Source organism: Xenopus laevis, chromosome 2S, assembly GCF_017654675.1.
Source record: "Xenopus laevis strain J_2021 chromosome 2S, Xenopus_laevis_v10.1, whole genome shotgun sequence".
Classification (NCBI taxonomy): Eukaryota; Metazoa; Chordata; class Amphibia; order Anura; family Pipidae; genus Xenopus; species Xenopus laevis.
In genome coordinates, this window is record NC_054374.1 from 77,240,133 (window position 1) to 77,266,866 (window position 26,734).

Genomic DNA, 26,734 nt, shown 5'->3' on the forward strand with positions numbered 1-26,734 from the left:
CTCAAGCACATTCTGCATAACTGACAACAGGTAACAGACTTGATAAATGTGTCAATTTGTAAAAAAGAAAAGAAAAAGATAATGTTCCTGACAGTCATGAATGGCTGGGAAATCAATCACCTTTGTCCTCCAGAATTCATTATAGCAATAATATTCTTGCAAGATATGTCTTTGCAACTTTTAGTGACACTAGGTATTTTCAAGACTGTGGTGAAAATTGTATATGTTACAAATGTAACCGTATCTGGGTATACAGATATGATCCTGTCAAGCCAAAGACCATCGGCTTTAGTTGGCAAGGACTATGGGGGGAGCAGGTACTGGCCATGATTGACACTGGGCTGGCCAAGACAGACAAGTCTGATACCGGTAACAAAACTAGGTTGAATATCATGGTATCAATGGGGTGAGGCAGCATTCACAGGCACAGGGACTGATCACGGCATGCAGAGCTCAGAATACAGGAAGGGATATGGGCATGAGTTAGAATCAGGAACATTTAGGCAACTTCATTTGCTTCAGTAGAAGCTTTAACTAATCAAAGTTTGCCAAATGCAGTTATGACACCACCTCCCCCCCCCCATGCAGGTGCATTGGTGCAAATATGCCCACACTAGAGCTGGTAAGGAAATTGGCACTGAAAGAGTCAGGAAAGCCAGCTCTGAGACAGACAAGGAAACTGTTACTGGAACTGGCAGGGAAGTCAGGACTGGAACAAGCAGTGAAAGTGGAATAGACTGAGCTGCTGGCACATTTTTATGGGCACCAAGTGGATCCCATAGACCAGGTTTAATTGGTGTTGATGTGTTTCTGGTGCACTGACCAAGTGCCTTACTAATTCCATAAAAACAGCTTTAATTTGATAAATGATTATTGCAGCCTGTTATTTTCCCTTATTATACTGTATACCATTGAATGTCCAGGGCAATTTCAGCCACAGAATTATGTTTTATTTAGAGCACTGTTTTTTTAGAAAAGCATGTGGTGCCCTTAAAATCCCCTATGTTCTTGAGTAAAGGGTAAAGAAGATTAATATACACTAGAGGTACAGCAGTTGCTATTATTGTAGGTCAATGCCACTTTAAGCTAACTCAGGGGCTATTAAGGAGTATGCATGAAAATAGATTTCATACTGCTAATAATGAGACTTCCAGGCTTAAAAATATGCTGTTGCCTGCAAGGCCTTTAATCCCTTAAGAGTCTAAGCTGATAGAGCCAAACAACAGTTCTCCATTTGCATTAATACGACAGACATTTGCAGGATGCCTCTGTGAGAATTGCTGCTAATTCTGTTTGCTAACAATTTTGTTTACCATATTGGACTTTACATTGTAGAAGTCCGCAAATGAGCAGCTTGCTAAGAATCAGCTCTATCCAGTAACAGGTTTGAAATGCCATTTATTTGAATATACATTTTTCAAATCCATTTGAAATCTCATATTACTATTGGAAAATATGCCCTTTTAAAGGTTAGAACAGGGACTCCTAATGAGATTTAGAATACTGACCATGGTGCTGAAAGCAAGCAAAAAATATGTAAGATTGTACTTATACAAAAGCTGTTTGAGCTGTTGCTTAACCCTTTTTGTGCATATGGACATGCGGAAAGAGGTGTGGTTCAGCTATTCTGGCTCTCTTGCAGCACAGGGGTTGTGATTAATTGGCTCCTGAAAAAAAGACCATGTTATTCATGTGTTTATATGATGAGGATCTAAAATTGTATGGGATATTGGAACAGGGACTGTTAATGTTGAAATATCTCTTTAAATCACTGTGTAGAATGTTAGCACTATATGAACAAAGGTTCACCCCCTCTGATCACCCCCTCAAAGTGAATGCATGAATAAGAGGTTACTTAACATAAAGGAGTGTGCCCTTATCACCTGCCCTATGGCAGTTGAAAGGATAGGTCTGGTCTGTCTGCCCTCATACTGTGACCTGCCTTGTATCTGATTATTGTTATCTAGTGCAAGATGCATACACCATCCAGACCTTGTTTAAGAATTGCTTGCTTAATGATAACTAAGAGGTGTGTTTTGCACCCCTTAATGCTTGGCACCTCTTTCCTAGGTCTATCTCAAATGACCCCTAATGACCCTGGTCAACTCTCTGCAGGCTCCAACTGATATATGTATGTAAATGATTCCCTTTAGATATTGCTCTATGTACCTTTTATACATATGAGACTAAATTTTAGAGCCATGCAGTGGAAATTCACTGATTGCACTCTTTCAGGGGATTCTGGTAAGCACTTAACATCTGTAAATAAGACACTATGAAGCAAATTCATTATGACAAATATGTCCTATTCAGCCAGGGTCAGACCGGGCCGGGAAAAAAATCAGTAGCCTTCATGGACCCCAATGGACCCAGTTCTGCTCCCCATTGCACTGCAGATGCCCCCCTGCCACTCCACCTCACCCAATCAAAGCCGTGAGTTGAGGAAGGAGGTAAAACATGTGAGGGTGGCACTGGCAGTGGTGGCTGGGGGTAAGAGAGTGGGAGGTCTGATGTCAGGGAAGGGGGCCTTGTTATCAAAAGGGGGCAATTGTGGTTGCAACCCTGGTGGGTCCTTGACACCTCAGTCTGAAACTGAATATCAGCATTTATACAGATGCAGCCACTTTGGTTTATCTGTTTGACACAGAATAACTAAACACAGATATCCCATTTATCTCATTTAACACAGAAAACTGCGTCACAACATCCCACCTAATCAAAGCATTCACCATTGTGAACAATGGTGCTTTGGTATGCTAATGAAAAGGTTAAATGCATTAAATGAGTTAAGATGACTTTAGATAACACAGTTTATTCAATTAACCCTGAGTCATGACGCATTTAACTCACAAATCCAAGTGGCTTCATCTGTATAAGTACACACTTACGGCACATAAGACACTGTATTACAAATTTTTTTTGTATTGTCCATTTAATGTAATACTATGCAGAAGATATGTTGCTCATCCCAGAAATACAATATGTGTAGGAATAACTGTTATTTTACTGCATTTTCCTTATGCTGTGCCCTCATTCATTCACAGGGCAAGAAAGACTAAGAGGAAAAAAATGTAATATATTAAATAAGGAATAATATCTGTACTTAAACCTACCATGATATAGAAGGAGCCTGAGGGTAATTGTCAAACAGGCTTGACTTCTAATGTACAGTCTGCATGTAGATGGATTGAACATGGAGTAAATGTCACTTCATTATGACTCTGGTCTGCTTTTAATGGATTTTACGAGCTTTCTTTCACAGCGCCTAAGTTACTGATATTCAACTCTTAGAATATTCTCTCTGATTTGATTTGGGTGTTAGGAGGCTTGCATGCATGAGCCTAGTGGCATACGTTCTGTTGTTCCTTTGATCTTCCTGCTCAGCCATATTCTCTGTCGTTAATCAGACAAAGGTCTTACGCTGGGATATCATGGGAATCTTCAGCAGCTTATTAAAAGTGGCATTGGAAACCTGTTGATTATAGGGAAATAGAACCATATTCAAATAGCATTGTTACAGCATAACATAAAATATATTTTAAAAATACAGGTATGGGATCTGTTAACCGGAAACCCATTATCCAGGAAGCTGGATAATGGGTGTTGCGTTTGGTAGTTAAGATGAGTGAGGGTAGGCTTCTCAAAAGAAATTTGTTTTAAGGGATTTCTTGAAAGCAGAAAGGTTGGGAAAAAGTCGGACAGACCGTGGGAGAGAGTTCCAGAGGAGGGGTGCAGCCCTTGCAAAGTCTTGAATGCGAGCATGTGAGGTAATGAGAGAAGAGTTGAGTAGCAGGTCAGTAGAGGAGCGTAGTAAGCAGTTGGGTGAGTTTATATAGAGAGGAGTTCAGAGATTTAGGGTGGGGCAGAGTTATGAAGTGCTTTGAATGTCAGGGTCATTAATTTGAATTTGATTCTGAAAGGTAATAATCCAATCCAATCCAATAATCCAATAATTTTTAAAAATTATTTCCCTCTGCCCTGTAATAATAAAACAGTACCTTGTACTTGATCCAAACTAAGATATAATTAACTTTTACTGGAACCAAAACCAGTTTATTGGGTTTATTTAATGTTTACATGATTTTCTAATGATTACATATTTCTAATGGAGATCCAATTTACAGAAAGATCCATTATCCGGAAACCCCCAGGTCCCGAGCATTCCAGATAACAGGTCCCATATCTGTACAGTATAGCATTCTTTTATTATCATTAACATTTGAGTTACTTATTGCTATTAATCCATTCCTTTTTAAAAATGAAATGATACAAAAGCATCTTCTTTCATTAAATACAATTCATGCACCTTCCTTTGGTATGGAGAAGAAAACATGGACCTGCAGTTTCAGTAATGAAACTGTTATTGTTATAAACAAAACAACTATTTCATTAGGGAGTGATGGTATGTCCCGTTGATGAGGTATCCCTAGGGTACCAGAAGCGTAATAAATGCATGTGTTTAGTAAACTACACACAACTGTTCTAATGAAAGCACTAGGAAGTCATTGGGCTTATACTGTATACTAAGAATGTGCTACAGAAAAGTTGCATCATTGTGATGATTGATATAGACATGTTCATTCATGCACTTTTCAATTTCACTCCAAGTTTTCACCTTTTACATGCCACATTTGAACTTCTTATTGGTTCTTACATGGTCAGGTTTATCCTCAAAGCTTCTAAGTATTGGTGTACTTTATTCTTGTATTGATAAATATACTACTGTCTCAAACTACCCTTTCTTTTATCCATAAAAAGCCCACGTGAATATGCAGTAAATCGGGATATATACGTTTTGTGGCAAGTGGGGTTATTAGCAGCAAGGTATCAATGGTGACAGTAAAATATTTCTCTTATGAATGTCTCTAATAACTGCCTAACACCCAGAAGAGAGAAGTGGATTTAAGTATCTGCTTTAATTCAGGGGAAATAATGTTGGTATCATAGAATCTACTTTGGCAGAAGGTCAGTGATATTGATTCAACTTTTTTGGACTGTATATATCTTTATATGTGCCTCAGAAATACCCTAGACCTTCAGAAACACCCTACCACCAATGCCATGAAACACTGAAGACAACTAAATGTCTTGGATTTAACCCCTAGCTGGAAATGTAATAAAAGTCATAAAAGAAATAAAATAATTGCACAAATTCACATTTTGCAATGCAATATTTTTCATCGCACTATTATTGCATTGTGGACTTTAATTGAACTTTTAAAGCATCATTTGGAGCAAACATAAAACCAATGTGTGGGTTTGGAAAAACTATATTATATTCACATTCACTGTATATATACACATACACACATTTACACATAGAGTGCAGAGTTTCAACAAAATCTGGCATCAGTACTTTTATCTTTTCAGTGCTTTCACAGCATGTATCTTTTGTATTTCCTCTAGTTATCCTTTAGTGAAATCATGATAATCTAATCTAAATTTGCGTTTTTTTTTTCTTCATCATTTTCATTCCATTCCCCACAGAAAACTATAGGTTGCAGTGCAGCTCTCTGTCGAAAAATAATTACATGCCGTACACGTCCCTGTTTATCAATTCTTCATACTTGGTTTTCAGGTCCTCAGAAGTCTTGCAAGTGCACTTCTTTGCATAAAAGTTTTATGATTGTACTCATTTATGCAGTGAGAGTTTGCCTGCAGTTCTGTTTGTTGGGTTACTCAAAGCAACTCAATGTGAAGAGTTGACATTGCGTTAATGGCACTCGCTTTGATGCACAAGAGCTTCATCTGTATGACTGGCAGAGGTCAGATCATCATTGAAACTGTTACAAGGTCATCCCTGGAGATTATAGATAAGGAAGTTTAAGCAGCACAGAGGATTCCATTTTACATAATAAGGACAGGGAATATTCACAAACAAAGTTAGAAGCAGAAAAATCTTGCTTACAGGCGCCTGCACGGGAAATCTAGGACACTAAATACCATTACTCCCAGAATTTAACAGGAACAATTAAAAATTTAAGTATATTGTTAATAAATTATTTTTAATTATATGAATTGAACAGCGTGCTGTTTAAACTATTTGCTTATCTACTGAATTCGAATCTACTTTTCTACCGAATTGGTAGATGGTGGCCATTGAAGGATGTGCCACCCAATAACAAAGTACCAGTATAGAGCTTACTACTAGCGACTTGAAACATAAAGCATTTCACAGAGATAAAAACATAAATGTAAGCCTACTGACATGCTTATGCTTGTTTCCTTTCTATACTGTTGATGAAAAATAATCATCTCTTAATAACATTTAAGTAACAAAAAGAAAAACTGAAAAAAAGGGATAACATTTTAAAGAACTTTGTGGGAACATATGATGAATTGTGCATAAACAGTGAATGTGTTTTGTTACAGGTTTAGTCCATATGAATGGTACGATGCTCACCCATGTAATCCAGGAACTGATGTGGTAGAAAACAATTTCACTCTTCTCAACAGCTTTTGGTTTGCCATTGGAGCATTAATGCAGCAAGGTATGGTTCCCTTATTTTCATTATTTTTTTTCCCCGCATGGCTCCTGAAATGAACATTTAGCTGCTTTTTGACAGCTCCAAGATAAAACCATAGCAGCTCAAGGGGAAAAAAAAAGCAACACATGAAATAACGTTGTCCCCTTCACTGTCACAAAGCCACACAGAGGAACTATGTTAGAATTTGCTGTCACAAGGCAACAATCGTTTTAGGAAGTGGAGATTGGTCTTCAGGAATTACATAAATGCTCGTCAACATGCGTCAAATAGTGACTATTAAAGTAGAACTGTCGAGGTTTCAGATCGGGTACAGCTACAATGGTCAACCCCCCAGGAAAGCCCTAAAGTTTCAGATTGCCGCACCTTGAGTTGTTATTCTGCATGCTCAGAAAAGGGAGGAAAATAAAATAATTTTTGGAATTTTAGGATGGAATAAAAGGAAGTCATTATCTGTGATGTAATATTTGAAACCAATAAGTTTATATTCATGCTTGATCCAAAAGATTTCAGTATTTGCCCAAAGGATGGACTGTTGTTCCAAGCACTCCTTCAGTCTTTACTTCAGTCAGATAATTAAGGTTCCCTCCTGACCTCTGGCCATAGAGTTTTTTTCTCCTCCAAATATGAATGTTTAAATGGGTTTTAAATTAACTTTCAGCATAATGTAGAGAGTGATATTCTGTCAAAACTGCTTTTCATTTTTTATATATGATTTTTTTTGTTATTTAGCTTTATTCAGCAGCACTCCAGTCTGCAGTTTCAGCCATCTGGTTGCCAGGGTCGAAATAATCCTAGCAACTATGCTTTGATTTGAATAACAGACTGGAATACGAATATAGTAAGGTCTGAATAGAAAGATAAGTAATAAAAGGTAGCAATAATACATTTGTAGCTTACAGAGCATTTGTTTTTTAGTGACCAGTGACCCTTATTTGATAGCTGAACAGAATAAGAAAAAATGACAAATAATTCAAAAACTTTAAAATGAAAACATGAAGGCCCATTGAAAAGTTGTTTAGAATAAGTCATTTCCTGTAGCATACTAAAGGTTAACTTAAAGGTGAAAAATCAAATATCAAACAGTCAGTGGGTCCACAGATAAATTGCGCTGAAATCACTTGCAAATACTTTTTTTTCAACCCAAATGAAAGCAGCATTACTGACCAGCAGAGAGGCTAGGGATTAAAGAAGTTGGGGATAAATCAGAAAAAGTGTCAGTAGAAGAGAGAAAAAACTGCAGCACCTCTTATTTGCAAAATGTGAAAATTTATTTTAATTGGTCAGTAACCAACAGGCAACGTTTCGGGCCTGGTCTTGCCCTTTCTCAAGCTTGATAGTGTGTGTGATACAAACATTTATCCCCCACATTAGGGGGAGTGCACCATATCAGGACCCACCCCCAATCATGTTCAAACCAATCAAGTAAAAAACAAGTAAAAGACAACAGTGCTGCAGTTTTTTCTCTCTTCTGCTGTATATTTGGCCCATGGCAAGGGTCTGTACACTGCTCTGCACTCTGACCGAAAGGGACTTTTGTGAGGTGGTTGAAGCACACACATCTGTATACCTAGAAAAAGTGTCAGTAGCTTGCAAAGGTTGACTACTAACTTTTTAAGCAGTGCATGCCCTCCCTATACACATATTAACACATACAGCCAACCTAAAAATGAACCCAGAAACATACCAGCAACAATCACAAGGCAGACATTGGCCATACTTACACAACTGCCACCCACTCCTTCCTAGCTTATCAGTACATTACATTCTAATATGAAAGCACCCACTACAGTAGTACCTGGGATTGCAGCAACATTCACCCAGGTTAGATCCTGGACCCACACAACACCAAAGACCACTCAAAAATATAGATGGAACTACTGTATGAATATTGTTCCATTTTGCCCCTATCTGAGTGCCTTGCCTTTTTTCATTCCATCACATAGAGTGAAAAGGTTTTTCCCCATTCTGTAATGTTGATAATGCATTCTGACCTTGTATTTGCTTTAGGATATTTAAATCTAGTTTAAGTTAGCTAGCTAGGGCAAGAACAAACAATTGTCAAAAGACAAAAAGGTTCATATGAATATAGTATAATGTGCAAAGTTCTAAATGAAAATATAAACACAAATCACCATGCTTTCCACAAAATTGCAGTGTAAAAGCAAGCACACACCAAGGTTTGTCCACCACAAATTGCACATGATGCACAGGTATGGATGCAAAATAAACATTGCATGTTGCACAGTTGTTTAAATCACATTCTATTGCAAGACAATCTGAAGGCGTTCATGGGCGCTCACTTCAAATTACAAAAGAGCATGTATGGATACAAGTACTTTCTGAACATCAATGTTTGATTCATTTTGTGGCCATTTTTAATGAGAGGCTCCACTAAGCATGTTTGGGAAGTGAAGAATGACAGAGACAAAATGGGACAATCAACAAATCTCATGTATTTGTCCATTACAAAGCTAATTCAGTGAGCAGTTTTTTACTTAAAGTATACAACATTATACGCCATTGTTATTACATTATACTCTGTTCTGATGAACACCCTAAGTTTATGCTATATAGGGGAGAACTAGTGAGAAGGTTTCCAGTTTCACTTATCCCTACCATTCCTATTTTGTATTGAGTTTATCAAGAATTATATTATTCAAGGCTTAGCTTGCCTGTTACGGTTGCTCTGAAGATTTCTCTTGCTAAATAAAATAACAATGAAGCAGGTGTTTCACAAGATTCAATTGAAAAACAACAAAAACGAGCATTTAAGTAGCTTTGGCAGAAATATCAACAAAACCACAAGTTTTTGAATAGCATGAAACACTGGTGTGTGTGTGGATTAACAAGCAGAAGGAAGCTGAGAGAGAGAATAGGATAAAAGCTGGTTAGTGGGAGTTATTACTTGAGAGGGACAGTGAAATTGTAAAGCAACTGAGCTAAAAATACATTAAACAATGACATTTTGATGCCTACAGGAAGATGTAAAATGATACAAGGTTTCTGAAAAGGAGTTAAAGTCAAGGTTAGTTAAGGTTAACAAATAGGTCAAGATGTGAGTGTATTGGTAAATTTTGGCTTAATGTAAATAAACACTGGAAGAAATACCAGCGGAGTGGAAAATATTCCTTTCCCACTACACAAGTGTAACATGTGGTATACCAAACCCCAAGGTCCCGGTCTCAGCTCGCACTTCTGCCTATAGCAGCTGCCTTTGGAGCCCTCAGCTACTCAGATGCCGCCAGGACTTAATGCGAGAGAACCAAGAGGGAAGCCCTGGGCAGGCAAGGGAACCGTAACATATACAGAAGGACGGGGAACAAGGAGCGTGGTCAAGGGACCGGCCAGGTCAATACCAAACCGACAATGTGCTACCAATTCAGGAACTGAGGTCACAGGCCAAGATCAAACACAGATCAGAAGCTCAGCACCAAATCGAAAACCAAAGAGTAGTCAAACAGGGGTCAGTTCAGGCAACAGTAATGCAATGTCAGGAACAATCAAGGATCAAAACCAAATACTGGAGCTCGAAGCACAACCAGGAACTATGGAACCTAGACCTATATAGGGCAATGATTCAGTGCAGAGCAGGGGTCTTTATAGGGAGCCAAATGGATGACACTGATCACCTGGGGCCAGATTGATAACATGTGGACAAATCCATGCCTACTTGCAATTACATGTATAGCAAGGGATGTGAACTAGCGCTTTAGCTGTCTGCTCACATAGAGTAGCGGCAACTCAGACAGCCCAGAAGCACCAGGTCCTTGGTTTAACTGCAGGTAGGATATCACAACAAGTGCAGCTGGTTCACTGTAATTTTTCTCCTTTTCTCACTTTTAGGGTCCGAGTTGATGCCAAAAGCTCTGTCCACAAGGATTATTGGTGGTATCTGGTGGTTTTTTACTCTAATCATTATATCATCCTATACGGCCAACCTTGCTGCCTTTCTTACAGTGGAGAGAATGGAATCTGCCATTGATTCAGCAGATGACTTGGCAAAACAAACAAAGATAGAGTATGGAGCTGTCACGGATGGAGCCACCATGAATTTCTTTAAGGTAATAGCTTGTTCATTAAACTGATTGAAAATAAGACATACTTACTTGCCGGTTTTCCCATTTTGTTGCAGATCAATGTTGTATACTAACCTGTATGGTTAGAGCTTACGTTTTATAGCTGCTGTGCAGCTCTCATCTAAGTTGCATTTAGAGAAATTAATTATGCAATGTTAAGTTTAATCCGAATCCGAATCTTGCTGAAAAAGGCCGAAACCTGGCCGAATCCCGAACCGAATCCTAGATCCTTAGCCTAAACACAAAAAAAAGTTAGCGTTCACATATTATATATATACCCTTACAGTACAATACTTGTATATAATACATGCAGTGTTTTCTGTTTCTAAAGAGATGAAGGTTCTCTCCAATAAACTGGCTGGATAATAATGCAAAATAGGAAGACTCTTAGGATTACTCTTTTTGCAAGGCCCATGAATTCATAGTTACATAGTTCAGTTGGTTGAAAAAAGACCAAAGTTCATCACGTTCAACCCCTCCAAATGAAACCCATTGTACACACACACACATCCCCAAATAATGACCTCTCTTTCCACTCCTAGATGCCATCACTGCATCACCTGTGTATAGGTATATAGGTATAGTGTACTCTAATTTACTTGTAAAGAGTAATCGTGTCCCCTTGCAAGAGTCTTTTTTTTCCAGAGACTTGTCCAAACTTGACAATCTACAGTACTTTTATTTTTTTAAGGGATTGTTCACACATTTTTTAGTTCACTTGTTTTCAGATTGTTCACCAGTTAAAGACTTTTTTTCAGTTGCTTTCCATGTTTTATTTTTTACCATTTTTCCAAAACTGAAGTTTAAAGTTGAATGTTCGTCTCTGGTGTTTCAGCCTGGCAGCTCAGTTATCCAGGTGCAGATTCTGAACTGTTACAATTTGCCACATTAGTTGATACATTTATCAGCAGCCTCTGTGGAATATTAGCAACTATTGTATTGCTTTTAATTGCTCAGTAGTGGCATACTTTAGAAATGTATCAACTTAGGCCTTTAAAGAGGCAAAATTATGTTTTCATCCCATGAGTTAATGCCTTTTTTATGAAAAACAGAACTTTATTTATTTATTTATTACGCGGAATGGCACTGCCTAGGATTAGACAACTTGTTATCTACAAAATCCCCAGATACTTCTCAATTAACTTCCCAGATACTTCTCAATTAAGGATAATCCTAGCACACTGCTGTTTAGTGTATAACTCACATTTATATGTATAGTGCATAACTTTGCAAAAATAGAAGCATTGCTTTCAATGCCCACCTCCAGAACCAAGGAGAGACCCCTGCAGTACTCCACTAGCAACACTGGTCCAATTAGAAAATGTTCCACTTTACCAAAAAGGATAAATATGTACCAGGTCAATATTAAATTAACCATTAATCTTCTGTATGGTACTGTACGAAAATTTTTAGCAAAGTTCAAGTAGATCACATCCACTGCCATTCCAGAGTCTGTAAATTGGTCTGGCTAGATCTGTTATGCATAAAACCATGCTGGCTAAAACTCACAATATTGTGATTTGCAAAGTAGTCAAGTATCTTATCCCTTTACAAAAGCTTTCATACTACTGATGTCAGACTAACAGTCCTATAGTTTTCAAGCTTAGAACGGGATCCCTTTTTGAATAGCAGAACCACATTAGCCATGAAGGAGTTTTGGTGGGATCTAGTTTTGGCATCATAAAGAAAATCATAAGCACTATCCACACATACTGTATGGGCTATTTGTTTTCTAAGTTACTAAGGGGCATGATACTTCCTTGTGACCAGCGCCACACTTAAAGCCTGGTGCGAGCTTCATTTAGACTGGTCACAAAAGTCACTTGGAGTTTAGAGCCTCTAGGAATCCAATTAAACCTAGGTACCAGGTACATTGGAATACTAGCCATGAACCATGTAGCATGCTGCAATGGAAATTACTCTACATTATTTATATCCCTGATTTACTTACTTTACATATTCAATTTCTCTATAGAGAATGTATGGGGCTCTAAAGAAAATATCTCTAGCATTCTGGAACTTTTAAGAAACAAAAGGCTCATGCTTTTAAAGAGTATAGATGTATTTCCAGAAAAAAAAGATATGATTTATTACGCCAAAGATCCTTTCAAAGAAAAGGAACATCTTCTGTTGCTTTATATTTTCCTGTAACATAAAAAAAATCATATTTCAATTACTAGAGAAGGGCGACTAGCCGTCGGTGCACTGCTAGACAGTTCTAGCAAAGTAATATTGTAAATGCAGTCAAACTGTTTTTACAGCTGCTTGCTAATAACAGCCCTTAGGTTTTTTGGATGATATACAGTCAGGCCAGTAAATCACACTACATCCAGGCAATTGATCTTTTTTTTTTTTTTTTCATTAAATAAGTGGCAACACATAAATAAAGATCAGTTACCTTACAGTAAATAACACTTTCATTCATATGCCTACTTATATTCAAAATACTCCTGTGTATGCTGCATATTTTGTAGACCCCAAATATGTTTATCATCAGAGTGAAATGCTTAATCATTTGTGGTGTAGTATAATGAAATGAGTGCGTAATAAAAACACAAGATAAACAAAGGAAGAGCTAACAAGACAATGATGGTTCAATGATGGTTCAGGATGTAGAAAGAGAACATCTAGACATCTCTGTCAACAAAATTGTACTAGAAATAAACTCTTGAGTCAAAAAGAACATTTTGTAAACAGGCAAAAAAAAAAACAACCATTTGGCACCCCCAAGTGCAAGAAGACTTCAATTCTCCTTTAAAGGCTCACAAATAATTAAGGCAACTTGGCTGAAGGTGCCCAGAGGCATTAGGAATTCTATATATATTGAAAATGGTATGTCTCATCTACTTCTTCTATGTTATGGGCACTTTTTATGATGTAGTCAAGAAAAACATCTAAGTGCTAATAATTAAAGTAATCGCTATAAGCATTCCTATGACTTGCGAGGGGACATGATTACACTTTACAAGTACATTAGAGGACATTATAGACAAATGGCAGGGGACCTTTTTACCCATAAAGTGGATCACCGTACCAGAGGCCACCCCTTTAGATTAGAAGAAAAGAACTTTCATTTGAAGCAACGTAGAGGGTTCTTCACAGTCAGGACAGTGAGGTTGTGGAATGCACTGCCGGGTGATGTTGTGATGGCTGATTCAGTTAATGCCTTTAGGAATGGCTTGGATGATTTTTTGGACAGACATAATATCAAAGGCTATTGTGATACTAAGCTCTATAGTTAGTATAGGTATGGGTATATAGAATTTAATTAAAAGTAGGGAGGGGTGTGTGTATGGATGCTGGGTTTTCATTTGGAGGGGTTGAACTTGATGGATTTTGTCTTTTTTCAACCCAATTAAACTATGTAACTAACTATGTAACTATGTAATAGAAGCTATCATAGCCACTTAGGAATCTCATGTTTGGTGAACGATACCTCTCAAAATGCCTCACTCGCCAAATGCAAGGTGAAAGAGGATTCGTGGTGGAGATTAGTGATGGGCGAATTTATTCACCAGGCGCAAATTCGCGGTGAATTTGCGCGATTCGCCGCCAGCGAATAATTTTTTTCGGAAAAATGGACGCCGGCGTAAAAAAACTGGCGTCAGCGTCAAAAACGGGCGCCGGCGTCGGAAAAACGGGCGCCGGCGTCAAAAACGAGACGCCGGCGCCGTTTCGCGAATTTCGCACGAAATTCGCAAATTTTTCGGTGAAGTGAAACGGCGCAAATTCGCCCATCACTAGTGGAGATAAATTGGAAATTTCAGTTCATTAAATTGTCCACTTAAATTTGACTATTTAAATTTGTCTTCAAAATTATCAATGGGAAATTGTTTTTTTTCCTGTCCACATATCTACAGTATTAAAACAGTTTTATTTTCAACCTGCAAAGGATACCATATGTAATATTTAGCTAATGATTATGTAGGCATGTATACATTAATGATTTTCATATTGCTCAGCTGCTTCAACGCTATGCTGTATGCACTTTCGTTGATGGGAGGAATTAGCAGGGCTTATAGTAGAGGCTGCTGAGATTGCCCTCATAAAAAATTGTGTATGCATATACATACATATATTTATACATGTACCATATTATGCTTTTATAATGAATTTAAATAAAAAAAACATACAATTTACATTATAGATGATTGGCCTTCACAAGCATCAAAGAAGGGCATGTTATACAGACATTTCCATTTGAGGATGCCGAACATAGTACACTAGTTACTAGTACATTTAGTTTTATTTTAGACAGAACCATGTTGTTATAAAGGTGAAAGGCTGGGATTTGGGAACTAATATTATCCTTTACTGGTATAGGACCCATTATCTGGAAACCATTATCTAAAAAAGCCATCTCCCATAGACTTAATTTTTAAATGCATAATTCTAAAGTTTAGACATTATTTCCATTTTTTCTGTAATTATTAAACAGTACCTTTTACTTAATCCTAACGAAAATATAATACATTTTTAATAAAACAATGTTATAGGGTTTATTTAGGAGGTTATTTATCAAAACCTGAAAAGTTCTCACTATTTTCTGAAAACTACTCTGACCAAATCCACACAGACTTCCCCCCAAAAACTGCAACTTTTTTGGATTTGTCGCCAATAACTGCAATTTTTTCAGATTTGATGCCCAAAAACCACAAAATCTTCCGATTATTGAGCGAAACCCAGTGCAGATCATGATATAAATGGGACATCTGCCATTGACTTCTACATGAACTTGGCAGGTCTGAGTTGGAATACTTTTTTATTGAGACTTTTAACACCATCGGGGTTTAATAAATCACAAAAAAATTCTAGTTTTTTTTTTCCTACAAAAAAATGTGTTTTTCCAATTTAAAAACACGACTAGAAAAATTGGACTTTAATAAATAACCCCCTTAATGTTTAAATTATAATTTAGTAGACATAAAGTATGGAAATCCAAATTACAGAAATATCCCTTATCAGGAAGACCCCAGGTCCCGAACATTCTGGATAACAGGTCCCATACCTGTATTTATATTTGTATAGCACAATATATTATACAGATCACTCAGCATTTCCTGCCCCAGTGGAGATTGCTGTTTTAAGTTCCCAACCACAGGAGCACATACATTAGACTTAGTTTGTAAAAGGAGCCAATTAATCTGCCTGTTTATAGTTTGGATTGTGGTGGAAAATCAGAATAACTGGAGGAAGCCCCCACAGACACAGTGAGAAATGTAAAGCGATCAGATGGAAGCCAGCATTATTAGCACCCACCCATCCTACCACCTTTAATGTTGTGTTGTTTCTTTTGTTTTTCCCTTTTTAATAGATTTATTTTTTGCTAAAGGTTTGGAAATGCATAGATATTTTATTAATCAATGTATTTTTTTTTTACAAATGAAATAGAGAAATGTAATTCCCTTGACTGTGTTCAGTTGATGTTTAGCAACCTCTAGTGATGAGAAATGTAGTGCAGGAACAGATCCAGTCTATAAACCTATTGACCTCATGCCCCGCGAGACTCTTTCCAGAAAAAAAAGAAATTAAAATGCACAGCAATGAATAAACCTAAAAGTCAATGCATCATGGCAAGAAGCAGAGCTGGCACCACTACAGTTTTTGCTGCATTAAAATATCTTTTAGGTTTAATTAAAAGGAGCATGCAGCAGAAGCATTAACTCATTTTGCCAGCCATGTCCCTCTCTGCCTCTGCTTCTTTGCCCTACAGAATCAAGATAAAATAATACCCCCACAGCAGGACATCCTTTTTGCTCGCACAAATGAATGCACATCTAGCTTGTGCCCTTCACTGAGAGGAAGGGTAAGATCAAGGCGTAATTGGAGCTTTTTATAGCTGAGCTTTATGTAATGCAAAAATGTCTGTTTCAGAATAGACTTAGCCCATGGAATGAGCTATGCTTATTAGAATGTTTTATTGACAGCTGTCTGTAGAGAAGCAAATTTATTTAATGACCTTATTCTTAGCGTCAGTTCAGGGTAGTCATTGACTAAAAAGAATGCTGAGAGTTGTAGTTTTGCAGGTCATTGAAGGGATTATCTCATGGTTTTTATGGTTTACTTTTTATTTCTGATTTACACTCTACCTCTTAAAAAGTTATTCTTGAATTAAAAAAATATTTTTTTTTACCTGTAAATTGGTGTGGAGGCAGCCATCTCAGGTCATTGTGCCTGATTCTGAGGTATGAGAAAGAGCTGCCACTTCAGAATGGAACTGCTTTGAGGCAGCAATTGTTTCTCCCCTTCTCATTGTACTTCTATGCAACGCACCTAATGGTAGACATGAGAATAGCACCCAAGCAGGAAAAAGTACAATTTTAGTAATGCAAACGAATCCTTTAGCATACGTGTCAGGTAGCTGCTATCTGGTTAGCTGCCCATTGTTCTGCTGATGCTGGTGGGGGAGGGCGAGGCAATATCATTTCAACTCTGCAATGTAGCAGTAAAGAGTGACCAAAGTTTATCAGATCACAAGTCACATGACTGGGGACACCTGGAAAATGGACATCATGTCTAGCTCCACACCAAATTAAAAACTAAATATAAAATATTCTGTCACAGATAATGCTATAAACTTCCCCTTTACTAAAATGCTCTTTTATATAGCTCACAGTATACTGTATGTTGTAAGTCTCAATTAACTAATGGGTCAGTAATAAGACAGCTTACATTATATATATATTCTAACAAACAAGGGAAAGTTGTGCTCACCACTAATTTTTAAAACCATTAGGTGGGGATGCAATGAGGCTGTGACCGCAAAATACATATAGACAAATGCAAGAGTCCTCTGCACTCAACCCATTATCAATATATTTAAGACAGAGACATTTTGTGCATACTGCTACTGAAAAATGCCTTACCCTTTAAACAAAACAGGGATTGTTTGTCCATATATTGCAATATATTTAAGCTGGCCAACTACGTCAAACTCATCCCATATCTGGCCAGTCCTACGCTCAATTTTCATCTGATTCATTAAGAATTCTATTGCTTCATTATACATTTTACAAAGGGACTAAGTTTTACCTGCAACTTACTTGCTGCTTTCAAAGTAAAACTCCCAAACGTGGCTGCCCTTTTATTAGACACCAGTGGGATCACCTGACTATAGCTGGGAAGGGTGGGAGCTACAGCTGAAAATTGAGATGAAAATTGAGCGTTAAATCCAACAACATTGAGAAGTGAAAAGTGAAATAATGTAGAAAAAAAGTAGTATCCTAAAAGTAGTATCTTAATTCTTTATTATACCTTAGTGCCTTGTAGACCATTAAGTAACAGTAAGTAGGGATAAGCACATTTTTTCAACTCTAGCCCTAGGGTCTTTTCAAGGCAAAATTCACATTTTCGTGAGTTGTGAACATTTTCACAAATCTGCGCTAGAATATTCTACACCTGTTGTCTGCAGAACTTGGCAAAAAAAGCCCCATTTTACAACAGAGCAGTTTTGCTCATCAATAAGAGGCCTATTTGCTAAAATTCAATTTCTATTTTTGTTCAGGAATCATATTTTTCTCTGAAATTTATGCTTTTATATTTATCTAAAAGTTTAAAAAATCAAGTGTTATGCTTCGGGTAGCCGAGGATGACAGTGCTTTATTAGCAGGGTCAGAAAGCCATTACATAATAGTAACTTTCATTTTCACCTTTAAGCTGTATGAAGTATGCACAGTATAAGTATGAGAATAGTGACATCTACAGGTCATCTGCACAAACACCACATACCCCCCCTATAGTAGGAAAGCATTTGGACAACTATAATAAACAGCAACAATTAAACAGTATGTATTTTAAAACAATATTATACATTCTTCACATCACAAAGTCCTTGGTCCATGCAGGTAGTTTCAGTACGACTGATATGTTCACTTTTTTCAGACCTATTGCAGTTGACATCAGGAGTAGCAAAATGTCCTTCATCAAATGGAGCTTCTCCAAAGTCATATCTAACAGGAGCAAGACAACTTGCATTCCATATGCTTCCATCAGACAGTTCATATGTGTATGGTCCTCGCTGGCATCTCACTTCAAGTGGTGTAGTAAATTTAGATTGTCCTTGTTTCAGTATTCCTGGTTTCTTAATTCTGACTAAAGATCCAGGCTGAAAGTGCACTTCTCTTGCACCACATTTTCTGTCAGTATGAGCCTTGCATTTGGCTTGTTGACATTTCACAATGTCAGCAGTAGATGATTTTGTAGGCACAGTATTTTGTGGAAGTTTGATGTCTGCAACATGTAACTTAGTGTGCATCTGTCTGCCATGTAATAATTCAGCTGGAGATGATTGGGTTGTTGCATGGCGCATTGCTCTGTAGTTATGTAGGAACTCTGTTGTAAATACTTTCCAAGATTTCCCAGTTAGATTTGCTGTCTGTTGTGCTTCTTTCAGACTTCTGTTGAATCGCTCGATTTCTCCATTTGCTTGTGGGTAATACACTGAAGATTTCCTATGCACAATATTCCTCTCTCTCAGAAAGGATTCAAACTCATATGAGACAAACTGTGGTCCGTTGTCTGATATTAACTCCTTTGAATTACCTTCTCTGCTGAAGACTGTAGACAGAAATGTTATTACTGTAGCTGATGTTATATGAGAAACAAATGCAATTTCAGGCCATTTACTGTAATAGTCTATCAAGGTTATAGCAAATCTGCAGTCTATAGCAGCATCTGTAAAAGGACCGACAATATCAATAGCAAGTTTTTCCCTTGCTGAATCAGGAAATGGTACTGGTTTTACATCTGGTCTCAACTTAACTTGTGTACAAAGTTCTTTGCACAACCCAGTGAAGTGTTGCTTTGTGGTGAAATTTTAGATACTGGCTGTGTGGCAGACACTGGTGCTGTAGTAATGAGACCATCAACTAATTGTAGGTTTAATGCAGCAAAGAGATCCCTTCCAAGTATAGCAGTACCCTTATTCACAATGTAAAAGTCACATTTTGCAGTATTTGATTCAAATTGTACAGTCACTGCTGGCAAGCAACCAAGCACAGGGATTGGATCCTTTAAGTAACTGACCAGTTTCAGGGCAGGTGCAACAAGCAGATCTTTTGCAAAGTATTTCAAGAAAATATCCTTTGGTAGTTTAGAAACAGCTGAACCTGTATCAAGCATCAGGTTAATGGAGTGTCCCTTGTCAGCAGAAGCAGTACTGACACTGACAGTGCATATAAACTTGTCTGGAATAAATGTAGCAGCTTTATCCACACTTAATACTGTGACATTTGTAGTAGTGACTTCATGAACATCTTTAGCAGAACTACGGCAGATCTTAGCAAAATGTCCTACTTTTGTGCATTTGCGGCACCATTTAACTTTTGCAGGACATGTAACATGATTTGCAGTGTGGTGTGTTGAACCACAGCGAAAGCAGTATTTTCTATTTGTATTTGCTGTATGGTTTTGCAGTGTAGGTGAATCCCTTTCCTTAGCACTGTATTTTGCCTGTGACTGAACATTATTAGGTCACAGTGCTGAATTCACAATGTGTAGATTCCCCGCAGTTCCCTGACTGAGAGTTTTAGCCTCTGCCACTGCTGTTTCAATTTGGCTAGCAACTGTAATAGCCTTTGCAAGGGTTAAATCCTGCTCTCTAATGCAAGGTGAGTTTGTTTTTTCCACTATTTGGTCTCTTAGCATTTCATCTGTTAGATTCCCAAACTCACAGGTAACAACCAGCTCTCTCAAAGCTGCTACAAATTGTTCTGTGGATTCGCCATTACGCTGTCCACGTTGGCGGAATTTATATCTTTCAGCAACCACATTTACTCTTGGCACGAAAAAGTTCTTTATAGCAGTAAGAGCAGTTTCATAAGTATCATCAGGTAATGGTAATGTATAGAATATATGCTGTCTCTCTGCTCCCAGGCAGTGAATAAGTAAAGCATGCTTTCTAGCAGCAGAAATCTCCCCTTGGTCAGCAACAATAATGTAATTTTCAAACATATGGATCCAAGCAGTAAAAGGTATGGTAGGCTCACTAGGGTTTGGAAGAATAGGTGCTTTTATATTTATCTAAAAGTCTAAAAAATCAAGTGTTATGCTTTGGGTAGCCGAGGATGAGTAGAGTATAACAGTGCTTTATTAGCAGAGTCACACAGCTATTACAACAACAGTAACTTTCACTTTTAAGCTGTATGAAGTATGCACAGTATAAGTCTTGAGCACAGTAACATCTACAGGCCATCTGCACAAACACCACATCAAGGTTTATTAAGTATAACCATGAACAACTCTAATACAAAAATTTGGCAAGCAAAAGCAGTTGAGGTCCTATAAAAGTCAATGGGAGCTTCTCTAATTCTATTTGATTTTTTTTTTTTTTTTAGCAATTCAGACTATTAGAATTTTTCAGATTTGTTTCATTAGTAATTGTCCAGAAAACTTGAATTTTTAGAGGTGTTTGTACTTTTTAGCTTTTGTTTTCATTTGTGCCTTTTAGATTCAGGTATTTTAATACAGTATATGACATATGTGGTTTTGGAGGTACAACATACAAAAGAAATCCTTAAAGGAATTGTTCAGTGTAAAAATAAAAACTAAGTAAATAAATAGACTGTGCAAAATAAAAAATGTTTCTAATATAGTTAGTTAGCTAAAAATGTAATGTATAAGGGCTGGAGTGACTGGATGTCTAATATAATAGCCAGAAAACTACTTCCTGCTTTTCAGCTCTCCTGGTTTCCACTGATTGGTTACCAGGCAGTAACTAATCAGTGACTTTATGGAAGGCACATGGGTCATAACTGTTGCTTTTGAAGTTGAGCTGAATGCTGAGGATCAATTGCAAGCTCACTGAACCGTTATGTCCCATGTGGCCCCACTTTATGTAGCTGACTAGCTCAGAGTTAGAGAGCTGAAAAGCAGGAAGTTGGGTTATGTTTAGTTATATTACACATCCAGTCACCCCAGCCTTTATATATTACATTTGTATCTAGCTAACTATGTCAGAAATATTTTTTTATTTTTTAAATCTATTTAGCCAGTTTTTATTTTTACACTGAACTGTTCCTTCAAGGCAGGTATTGCAGGTCACCCTTGCATTGGTGCATCCTGTACTTTGTGCCAGTGGTGTAACTATGGAGAAAGCAGACATGTTGTGGGGGGGGGTTGTGGGGTCTGCTTCTTCTATAGCTGTAAAGAAATCCCCCTCGACTGTCTCTGTCCTATCTGAGAGTGAATAGTGGGGAGCAGGGGTCTCTGGCAGGAAGATGGGGAGTAGGGGGTTAGAGTATGTGCTTGGCCCTTATGCAATTGTGAATTCACGCACATGTGCAGAAGCGAAAGAAGAAGTAAAAAGCACAGAGTCGGGCACAGAGCGGACCAGACTGGGGGTAGGTGACAGAGGAGGTATGTGTCTGGTGCCCCCCCAGCTTTGAGCCCTAGGCACGTGCCTACTCTGCCTACCAATTGGCCCGGCCCTGACCATGCAGCAAAATGGCACAAGCTGTGTTTTAGTGCCAGACCACAGCAGTATAAATGAATGCAAGCACATTTGTAAATGGTGCTTCAGTCGATGGATTTTTTTGCTTTTCAATTGCATTAGGAAATTATCTCTTTTATATGTGTATACTGCTGCACATTCACAAACCTACACTGAAAACTTAAGCCGTCAGCAAGCACCCTCAGCAAAATAAAATAATCATACTACAAATAAACGGTATTATATGTAAGTGCCACTTACTATAATGGTTGTAGTTAAAATCTAAACCTCTTCAGCATGCTTTATTGTCCTTCCTTGGCAAGGATTTTCATGTAAGGAGCTTCTGTACATACTACACAAGTAAACTGCTTTACCCCATGGTGTGATCTATTGTGAGATCATTGGCTTTTTAACGGAAAATGAGCTGGTTCAACTCCCAAGCATCAGCATTACAGCTGCCTGAGCTTTTCTCCAGATATAGCACACAAGCTTTTCCACATGTGGCTGTTAATTTTAATAATGCAAAACCTTCAGCCCTTCCAGGGTTTCCAAATGGCCAGATGGCATTTCCAGCCTGAGGCAAATGTATAGATGTGTAATGATGACACTGGCATCCACAAATACTAGAAACCACCCCACAAAACCAATGCAGTGCAACTCTGACACTCTTTTCCTTCTGCAGCAGAAAGAAGCATGCTGCTAAAACTGGTTAACAATAGATATTAGCTGCTTGCTTATGTGCCGTTACACTGGATAAGGCATTCATTACAATAAAGACAACATGTAGGGGTTGTAGGAATATATATATATATATATATATATATATATATATATATATATATATATATATATATATATATATATTGTAGAGGCTTTTCCATATGATTAGTCAAAAATGGAAGATCTCTTCACTTTTAATCACTTATCCTTAAAAAAGAACTAAACCCGAGGGGCAGATGCATGCGTCGTCCAAGATAGCCATACCTTGAGATGGCTCCGTGCCAGCCAAGCACTTTCCAGATATCGGAAGCGATAATAACATCCTAATATTTTTACCAGTGTCACACTATCACCTCTAGACCTCGGTCCTGTACATGGTCAGCCAGTGGACCAAACTGACCCGTCAGAAGTGGACGAAAACCCAATCTCCACCAACAACGATGCCACAACCTGTGTCAGATTTTCTACTGCGGCCTGATCTTCCCACAACAGCTTGCCGGCCTCACCGATGGCGTCGCAACCTAGCCTGCTCAATAGTCAACCAATAAACTCTCTGGAGAGAGAGGAAGCATCACGGATGGCAGATGAGGTATTGTTGAGGAAATTTAAGCTTTTATTGCAGCTAGAGCTAGATGCCACAGCTGCTAAAATTACTACAGACCTCACAAAGCAGGTTGCAGAATTAGGCCAACGCACCACAGACATTGAATCTAAAGTGGATGATATGATCACAGTGGTAGACTTACACAAACAGGACATTATCACTCTACAATCTCAGCTGAAAGAGATGAAGGACAGGATCGAAGATTCTGACAATAGATCAAGGCGAAACAATATAAGGATTCAGGGTCTACCAGAAGCCATTACTGATTTGCAACAATCTATTACAGAGCTAGTGCAGGGGCTATTACCAGATTTCCCAGTTGCAAGGTTGGAAATAGACAGGTTACATCGGGCTCTTCACCCACGGAGACCAGAGGACTCACCCAGAAACATAAGATTCCATTACCACCAGTCCCAAGGGGCCACACTCACTGCTGCACGAAATTCCAGTAAGATGTGCAATGTGGCCTCCACTAAAAAACTCTATCACAACATGAAAATTCCTTATTGCTGGTTGTTTCCGTTTGACCTGCTTTTAACTTTCCACAACAAGCAAGACACCAGCTCTACTCCGGAAGAAGGCCAGGAAACCCTCCTTAAATTAGGCCTTTTGTAAGCCGCATCTAAGGAATCCTCTTCTTCACCAGGAACCCAGACATAGTTAACCCTGCATTTGAGTTGTTTCATTTAAAATTCATTGTGGTAATGTACAGAACCAGAATTAGAAAAAAGTTGTCTCTGTCCAAATATTTATGTATATTCTATATGTACTGTATATTGTGAGTCAGTCCCAAAGCTCAGTAAGTGACAGCAGCACAGATCATCATGTGCAGTGAATCAGCAGAAAAGAAAATGGGAAACTACTGGTGCATCTTCAGAGGCACAGTTCTATTTTGATTATATGCAATCATGCTTTCAAAAGACATATTTGAAATACGTTTTCTATGGACCTCTTGGATAGATGGAGACCCAGCCAATTTCCATTTGGCCGCTAAAGTTATACGTGTCAAAGTTAGTATATGATTAACCAATACTTGTGATGGTCTAGAAATCTCTTCAATAGGTTTTCCCAGTAGAAAATTTATAGGGTCTTTTATAATGTCTTTGCAAGTGACCTTTGAAATTATACTGTAGACTTTGTCCCAGAAAGCCGTGATAACTGGACATTTCCATAGTAGGTGGTATAATGAGCCTGGGTCAGGGCATCCCCTACAGCATTGATTAGAGGTCAGTGGATATATTTTATAAAGCCTGAAAGAGTCAGGCATAATAATTTTATATATATTTCCCTTTTGTTTTACACACGTAACAATTTTTTAGCATTTAACCTAATAGCTTCCCATTCTTCTAATGTTAGAGTTACATTAAGTTATTGTTCCCAAAGGTTCATATATTTATGTTTTATGAAATCTGTAGGTGGTATTGTTTTCAAAATTTTATAAATTTTAGACAGCAGTGCTTTTTGGAGCCATCCTGCATTGATTACTTTCTCAAAAGGTGAGAGATCCAGGTAAAGGTGGCCATACACGGGCAGATAAAGCTGCCGATATCGGTGGTTTGACAGCTTATCTGCCCGTGTATGGGGGCTTCCGACAGGTCTTCCCGATCAATATCTGGCCACTATATTGATCATGAAGATTTGATTTTTAACCGACCGACCCGTCGGAGCCCCTTAGCGTATCGTAATTCGATCGTTCGAATTACCCCCGATATAGCCATGCCGTTAGTGGCATAAAGGGGAAAGATCTGCTCGTTTGGCGGTCACCAAACGAGCGGATCTTTGAGTCTATGGCCAGCTTTACCCTGGGTGGTAAAAAATGGTTGTATAAAATGTCTCACTTGAAGATACTCATAAAATTTTATAGGAATTTCAGGTAGCGTAGCTTGGAGATCAGCAAATTAAAGCATTTTATGAGTATCTTGAGATATTACATCATAAATCTTAAATAAACCTTTAGTTCCCCAATTATGGTAAAAGGAGGCATGCATTCCTGGGATAAATCTTAAATTATTAAGAATGGAGTCAACAATGAAAAGGAAGAGCTTAGGTTTTGCTTTTGCTTCCATCTTTGCCATACAGTAAATATTGTCTTGGTAGATTCTAACATAGTTTTAGGAAGTGTTGGTCATGTGCCCTTATCCCAGATTAAGGTGCCCATATGTATTGGAGCTATGAATGAACTCTCTATTTTAGCCCAATTCAAGGTAATATCAAAGTGGGACAAGGTTTTTATCCAGCGTAAATGAGCTGCATCATGGTAATTTTGTATTGATGGAACTCCCAGTCCCCCTTGTAACTTGTAAGCTAATAATACCGACTTTATTTCCCCAATTAAACTTATGGAATGTCCTTTGGATTTGAGACAAAGTAGAGATGTCAAACAATGACTGCATACATAGGGACAATGCTTCCAACTTATCCCAATTAATTTTATAACCAGAAAATGCACCGTAGTTGTCCAGCTTCTTATGGAGAGATGGAAGAGATATATGTGGGTTTGAGAGAGAAAATAAGACATCGTCCACAAACAGCGCTATCTAATATTCTGTAAGGTCTATTTCGATATACTTTTGATTTCTGACCGCTAGGGGTTCTATACTTAGAGCGTATAATAGAGGAGACAATGCACACCCTTGTCTAGTCCCATTTCCTATCTTTATCAACTTTCCCTTTGCCCCAGGGATTTTAAGATGTGCCGTTGGTAGGCTATGTAATGCCTTTAAGGCTGTCACAAAGGTACCTGAGGATCCCGTATGAGTTAGTAGAGAGAATAGAAAAGGCCAGCTCAATCTATCAAATGCCTTTTCGACATCTAAACTAAAATAAAACTGCAGGTTTGCCTCTTCATTGGATTGCTTCAAGTAAGGCTATGGTGCATCTAGTATTATCCCCTGCTTGTCTTCCTGTAATAAAATCCACCTGGTCTGCATGTATTAAAGGGATCCTGTCATCGGAAAACATGTTTTTTTCAAAACACATCAGTTAATAGTGCTACTCCAGCAGAATTCTGCACTGAAATCCATTTCTCAAAAGAGCAAACAGATTTTTTTTATTCAATTTTGAAATCTGACATGGGGCTAGATATTTTGTCAATTTCCCAGCTGCCCCTGGTCATGTGACTTGTGCCTGCACTTTAGGAGGGAAATGCTTTCTGGCAGGCTGCTGTTTTTCCTTTTCAATGTAACTGAATGTGTCTCAGTGAGACATGGGTTTTTACTATTGAGTGTTGTTCTTAGATCTACCAGGCAGCTGTTATCTTGTGTTAGGGAACTGTTATCTGGTTACCTTCCCATTGTTCTTTTGTTTGGCTGCTGGGGGGGGGAAGGGAGGGGGGTGAAATCACTCCAACCTGCAGTACAGCAGTAAAGAGTGATTGAAGTTTATCAGAGCACAAGTCACATGACTTGGGGCAGCTGGG

At 38.1% G+C, this 26,734-nt stretch overlaps 1 protein-coding gene across 1 annotated transcript in view; it reads left to right on the forward strand.

Annotated features, from left to right (window-relative positions):
- The window catches only part of grik3.S (glutamate receptor, ionotropic, kainate 3 homeolog S), a 228,697-nt gene that overhangs the window by 191,835 nt on the left and 10,128 nt on the right, over positions 1-26,734 (forward strand). The window contains exons 12-13 of the mRNA XM_041584018.1: positions 6,373-6,491; positions 10,332-10,549. Of these exons, the coding sequence (XP_041439952.1) occupies positions 6,373-6,491; positions 10,332-10,549 (337 nt within the window). The remainder of the gene's footprint in view (positions 1-6,372; positions 6,492-10,331; positions 10,550-26,734) is intronic.